This window comes from Lacerta agilis, chromosome 10, assembly GCF_009819535.1.
Source record: "Lacerta agilis isolate rLacAgi1 chromosome 10, rLacAgi1.pri, whole genome shotgun sequence".
In the NCBI taxonomy this organism is placed as follows: domain Eukaryota; kingdom Metazoa; phylum Chordata; class Lepidosauria; order Squamata; family Lacertidae; genus Lacerta; species Lacerta agilis.
Genome location: NC_046321.1, coordinates 64,238,406 through 64,245,389, shown reverse-complemented (window position 1 = coordinate 64,245,389; position 6,984 = coordinate 64,238,406). Strand labels below are relative to the sequence as shown.

The window sequence follows — 6,984 nt, the reverse complement described above, 5'->3', positions numbered from 1 at the left end:
AGATGTCTCCACCAGCCATAGCCTGAGCAGTCAGGCACCTGCTGAAATCCACCACAGGGCAGAGCATTCACAATGGACGTCTGGTACTGGGCCTATTGTTGCATCTCTGACCATACAGGGCAAAAATAAATGAGATGCAGGAAATCCATGATTGTTCTGAAGACAGTGCAGGCTTCCTAAACCTAGTGCCCTCCAGATGTTTTGGACTACAACTCCCTTGTTCTCTGATCAGGACCTGGAGGATATTAGATGGGAGAAGACTGAGACATAGTGTTGTAGCCTCAAGTCATGTATACAGGTATATGAGACTTGTGTTCGCATGATAAGACTCCTGCTGTTGTGCAAACTAAGCCTCCTAGAGCAAAATACACATTACTATGACCCCCCCCCATATGTCCATAAAACCTCCATCCCACGTTAATCAATGATATGCAGCATCCTTAAGGCACAACTTAATACATCAGTACAAGAATGAGAAACAAACAAATTTCAAATACAATAATATTCAAATTAGGAGGCTTAGTTTGGTCAGAATCAAGTACACATTTCCAGAGTTAACGCTAAATATATTACTTCTGGTTGATGAGCCACCACCACAGCTGCTAGAGGGCCGTGGAAATTTGTGTTCCAGGCTTTTTAGACTTGTCTACCCATGTAGACCAAAGGTTGCCAGGTGTGTGTTTCCCCCTCAGCTCTCCTACCCCACTGGAAGAAACTTTCAAGGGTTTCAAACACCCGTCTTTCCCATCACCTGCTACTTGATTCTTTTAACTGGAGACACCTGGGATTGGACCTGCTACTTTCTGCATACAGGGCTCTGCAGTGACCTATCATTTCTCCCCATTTTGCCGACCACAGAATAAGTTTTTAGAAGAGCAGAGCAATTATAATGTTCAGGTATGAGTGCAGTCAGCCTGCCATACTGGCATTACCAGTCAACCAGAAAGTGAAGAGGGAAAGTTAAGAAAACTGTTGCTAGGGATATTTATTATTACCCTGTAACTGCCTAACCTAAATGCTGTCATTGCCTCACCACTATTCATGTTTCTGGTGCTGCTGCCAGACATAAGTAATAATAAGTTTTCAGAGGGCCTGCCAAGCCAGACTTCTATCAGGCAGGACCTAAGTCAAAGAGAAACATGTGGAGGGGAAACAAAGCAGAACAAAGAAACCACCTTGGGGAAGAATTGCTACTGCTTTATTCCTTTTAAAATGACTGAGGTGGTTGCAAATTATTAATGCTAAAGTTGAAGCCAATTCTTCAAGGCTGGGGGTGGGGAGGGGATTGAAGCAACTTGCTGCCAATGATAAGAGACCCTAAGAGGGCAACTCTTGCATAAACATGTGCCTTTCCAGAGGGCATGGTTATAAAGAGACCGATTTGCAGTGATTGTTTTAGAAAGAGACTCTTGATTCTGTGCTGTCCCATGCATTGTGTTTTCCTAAAAATTCAGTATGAGCACACATAAATACAATACTTTGTCATTATGAAGGCTATTATTTTGCTTTGGAGAGGGTGTGGGGCTTACAATCGGATCCAGAAATAAAAGTATTTACCTTTAAATGGATCTGTTCCTATACTGCAGTATTTGTCCAGTGATCATTAGCAAATATATAATCCATAAAAGCAGATTATAAACCAATAAATAACTCATAAATCCAGGCCCAGATACTTAGCGGGATTGTTTACTGGCACTAGCAGAGCTAGGAAAATCTTAAATACTATGTTTACTTCACTCCAATAGTAGCAATGAACAACACCCTTGCTATTTGTGTCTAGAAATCAGCTGGGTTTGTGAGTTGTTTTTGGTGAATGGTCATTTAAATCTGGTAGCTCCACGTCATTTCTAAACTGGGATCCTTTCACTAGACTCAGTTAGTGGTGCTAACTGAAAGAACAAGTCAATATACAGTCATATTGGTCCAATGGTCATAAGTACCAAGGCTATAAAAAACCAGAAACCCTCAGCAGCAGTCCTACACACAACATTTCATACTCAAATGCTCCTTACTGTTCACTAACATCAAAGTCCAGTGTCAGGTCAAACAGACAAGATAGAGAATGGAAGAACTTAAGATACACCATTCGGTATCTTTCCAAAGTCACTAGGGACACACCTTCAATTTATAACTGTTTCACTAGTAAATCTGAAGCTTTTGATATGATCACCCATATCTTAGACCAGGACAAAGCACTGTTTTACAGTAGTACTGTGGTACTCAGAGTAGTACCAGAGATAGTGCTGAAGAATACAGAGTACTGTTCTGTCTCCTGTCCTTTTTTACATCTACATGAAACTGCTGGTAATGTGAAGTCTGGTATCGTTCCTATGCAAGTGGCATTAAATTTTGCCTCACTGATTGATTGATTGATTGATTGGGATTATAGACTGTTTAATGCAGTGGTTCTCTAACCTTTTTTCTTTAGGCCACGCTTTCAAAATAAAAATTTGCTCACTCCACACCAATTTTTTTTTAAACAAAAAGAAACAACTCCTAGCAGTGCTTGATTTATAACACAGAACACAACTACTTTATAATATGATCACGGGACATCCAGAAAGTATAAAACAATGCAGCTACATAAGACCATGAGTCATTCCCAAAATATAATATAAACTCTCCCTCTCCCCCCCACCCCCGCTATGCTTGCCATCATCTCCTAAGGAAAAAGTGCACCAAGAACTCTGGCCAGTAAATTTCAATGGTGGGAATAAATCCTACTCACAAGTCAAAAATCAAACTAAAGTATGTATTCTGAAAAGAATTACAAACTTAAACAAAAAATGCAAACTTTAACAAACATTACAACTTCCAGCTCACAATGATATGTGTGGCACAATAATTCGTTACAGTATAAGAATACAAAAGTTTTTAAGTAACAACAAATTCATATTAGTCCATGCTCAGAATGGCCGTTTCATGTATTGAGCCGAAGTTAAGAGTCGATTCTGGGTCAACAACCAGGACAGGGCCCTGTTTCGATGTGGACACTTTTCTGTGCGTTTGAGATACACACTGATCAATCCACACCTAGTTGCTACATCATAGAAATTACAAGATATATTCATACGAGTTTTACAAATTAACACTACCCCTAAAAAACTAGCTGACGAAGGTGTCCACATCGAAACAGGGCCCTGTCCTGGTTTTTGACCCAGAATCGGCTCTTAACTTTGGCTCAATACATGAAACGGCCATTCTGAGTATGGACTAATATGAATTTGTTGTTACTTAAAAACAACAAATTTGTTTTTTGACTTGTGAGTAGGATTTATTCCCACCATTGAAATTTACTGGCCAGAGTTCTTGGTGCACTTTTTTCTTGGTATATTTAATCACAAGAACTCCAATTTATTTAACGATAATGCCATCATCTCCTGCCACACGCTTTGAGAACCACCAGTTTAATGAGTAAAATCTCCAAGCCACATTTTATCGTTGTTGAAATAGTGTCTGAGGTTGCTAAGAGACAGATGGGGATGGCAAGTTTGTGCTTTCTTGGATGGGGCAGCCCTCCCGTAAAAGAATCTAGGTTTCCTGCCTGGTGTTGTTCCTGCTCAAGTGGCAGCTGCAGCCCACAGCACCATTGCTCAGCACAGACTGGTGTGTCAGCTGTCTTCATTTCTGGAAAATGCTGATCTGTCCATGATGACACATGCCTTAGTCATCATCATACTTTGAATGATTGCAATGTTCTCTGTGTGCGGCTGCCTTTGAAAAGTGTCTGGAAACTTTAAACTATCCCGGAATACAGCAGCCACATTGTTGATCACAGCTCATTATTTGGGTCACATGACTTCCGTAATAAATCGGTTTCACTGGCTTCTGATTTGTTTCCAGACTGGGGTATCTGCCTTATGTCATAATCTATTATGTGTGCATCAACATAAATACATAGAAAAGCCTCTGTCACCATCACCGGAAGTGTGCTTGGCTGAGACCTTCTCTGTCACTGTGCTTAGGTTTACTTTACTTATGTATTTATTTTGGTATTTTAATACTATCGTTATGGGCCAAAGGCCTTCTCAAGGTGTTTTCAGTGAAAATCATAAAATCAGTTTAAAAGAGTTAAAGCAGTTAAACTAACCAACACAGCACGGTGGCTAAAAGCAGCAGCACTTAAGCACCGACCTAATTCCAAGCAGTTTGGAATAGTCAAGTCTTTAACTCATGATTGAAGACAACCAGGGAGGGAGCCAGACATGCACCTGATGGGAGGATTTCCACAGTGATGGGGCCACGGCTAAAAAGGTCCTGTTTCTTGTGCCTGCCAGCTTGCTGGTTCTCAAGAGCATGGCACCTGTACTGATTTCAGAGCATGTGTAGGTTGTCCTTCATATAACCTGTCTTAAATTTGAGTCTCCACGAATTCTGAATTATGTGGAGGGCAGCTAGACAAAAGAGGGTCCTTCCCTCGGCAATTGCCACTCCTGTTTGTAGAAAGCTTTCCCTAGAGAGGGCGGCTTGGCGCCCAGTTGTATGCTTTCTTTTGTGCTACAATTGTCAGTTGAAAGCACACTCACAGGCTTCCCTGCAGGATTATCAACTTGTGCTCACCAACCCAAAAGTTCTGCCATCAGATCATTGCGTTCCCACAGCCATCAGGAAGGGCAAAACTTTTTTGTCCGGGTATCCAAATATGGTTCCTTAAAAAAAAAAAAATCTGCTGCGGTAAATCAACCAAATGTTCTTCTTTTAATGCGTTTAAATATCTTCTTTTAACTATCTAATGCGGCCAGAAGGCAGTTAGATCTTTGGCCCACTATCTGAGTGATCTGATAAATCCTACGCTAAGAAGGGCCTTTACACTAGCTCAATTTCATGCCATTCCCACAGCATTCTTACAGGGTGTATTTTCCAATACTCCTCTGGATCTTCGACTCTGCCCATGCAACAATGGAAAGATAGAGGACTTTATTCACTTCTTCCTCTACTGCCCACTTTATGCCTCAATAAGATCTAGGCTTCTCCCTCTAATCCCACCGACTATCGCCAGGGACGATGACCGCATGAAATATCTACTGGCGGATGCCAACCCCTTGGTTTCACGTGGAGTGGCCATCTACATACTACAGGCCCTGAAACTCAGGACCACCTTTTTGGCCAACTTCCCTTAGCCTTAGTCCTATGTATATTCCCAACATGGACACTGTCGTCACGCCCGCTAGTGCTTTTTATTTTATTTGTTTTATCCAGTACGGTTTTACTTCCAATTGTTTTAACAGTATCTGTTGTATTCTTTGCATAATCGTGTCAGGCTACTGCCTGGTCTTTTACTATGTGCTATGGCCATATGGCTAATGCAATAAATGAGACCTGCAGTTTTAATTTAATTTTTAAATTTGTATTTTAATCTGTTATTTTAAATTGATCGTTTTAATGTTTTCTTGCTGTGATTTTAATTGATGTTAGCCGCCCTGAGCCCGGTTTTCTGGCTGGGAAGGGCGGGGTATAAATAAAATTATTATTATTATTATTATTATTATTATTATTATTAATAATAATAATAAATAAACTGATTGATTTAATGCGTTTTGACAGCCGTTTTAGATCTTTGTGCTCCTAGGGCCATTCAGAAGGACCCGGTTTCTCCCCCCCCCGTTTTAGCACCCCCCTCTTCTATTATCAGTGATTCAACAGGTGCAGCTGTACCCCATGGAGGTGATGATAGGGAGGCAGGAGAAAGCATTGCCTGTTGAGCATTCAGCGCCTCACGCAGGGTGAAATTTATAAGTGTAAAATTAAATATTATCGGTGCGAAATGTATTAGCGAAAAATTTGAAGGAGAAGAAGGAAGAAAAAAAACAACCACAGGCTGAAACCCACATATCCTCCTCGGTCCCCCCCCCCTCCATATATTAAATATATAACCTTTTCTGACTGGGCCCTCGACACGTGCCACCGTCCTCCTGTTGCTCCCGCCATTTGTGGGCCTGGAGACGCGGCCTGAGGGAGGCAGGCAGGCGGAGCTCCCGCCCCTCGCCCGTGAGTGAGTGAGTGAGGGGCGCCTGCCCGCTTCTCTCTCCTCCTTCCTCACCCACCTTCTCCCCCCCTCCCCACCCCGGGCGCGGCTGCGCAGCAGCGAAGAAGCCGGGCTCTCCAGCGCAGCGACGGAGCTGCGCTAGGGGGAGTGTTCAGTGCACTTGCCGCGCGCGGCGGCACCACCACCACCACCAGCAGCAGCGGCGGCTCGGCGGCAGCTCGGTCCCTCGAATCCCGGATCGGCGCCAGCCAGAAGCGAGCCGGGCGCTTCCTCGGGTCCCGCCCGGCGCTCGCCTCTCCTGCGGGTTCGGAGGGAGAAGGAGGAGCGCGCCTGCCTTCCCGCCCGCCTGCCTGCCTGGCGATGCCGCGGCGCCTGGGCGCGTGAAGCGGGGCTGGCGCTTGCGGCACGCGGGGCGCATCGGAGAGGGGCTCTTCTCGGCCACCATGCCCGGAGCGGCGGCGGCGGCGGCGGCGGCTCCAGCGGCCGCCTCGTCGGCCGGGGGCTCGGCGTCTCTGGCTGGGGGCTCGGCGTCGGCCGGGGCTCTCCTTCCTCCTCAGGAGGCGGCCAAGCTGTACCACACCAACTACGTGCGGAACTCGCGCGCCATCGGGGTGCTGTGGGCCATCTTCACCATCTGCTTCGCCATCGTCAACGTGGTGTGCTTCTTCCAGCCGTACTGGATCGGCGACGGCGTGGAGACGCCTCAGGCGGGCTACTTCGGGCTCTTCCACTTCTGCACGGGCAGCGGCTTCTCCCGGGAACTCACGTGCCAGGGCAGCTTCACGGACTTCTCGAGCCTGCCCTCGGGAGCCTTCAAAGCCGCCTCCTTCTTCATCGGGCTCTCCATGGTGCTCATCATCTCCTGCATCGTCTGCTTCATCCTCTTCTTCTTCTGCAACACGGCCACCGTCTACAAGATCTGCGCCTGGATGCAGCTGACCTCCGGTGAGTCAGGGGTTAAGGGCGCACCTGCCCAGGGGCCGGGAGGGAGGGAGGGA

The 6,984-nt window shown here is 45.5% G+C and overlaps 1 protein-coding gene across 1 annotated transcript in view; it reads left to right on the top strand.

Annotated features, from left to right (window-relative positions):
* Positions 1–6,429: 6,429 nt before the first annotated feature.
* LHFPL3 (LHFPL tetraspan subfamily member 3) overlaps positions 6,430–6,984 on the top strand; it is a 237,325-nt gene continuing 236,770 nt past the window's right edge. The window contains exon 1 of the mRNA XM_033163535.1: positions 6,430–6,931. Within this exon, the coding sequence (XP_033019426.1) occupies positions 6,430–6,931 (502 nt within the window). The remainder of the gene's footprint in view (positions 6,932–6,984) is intronic.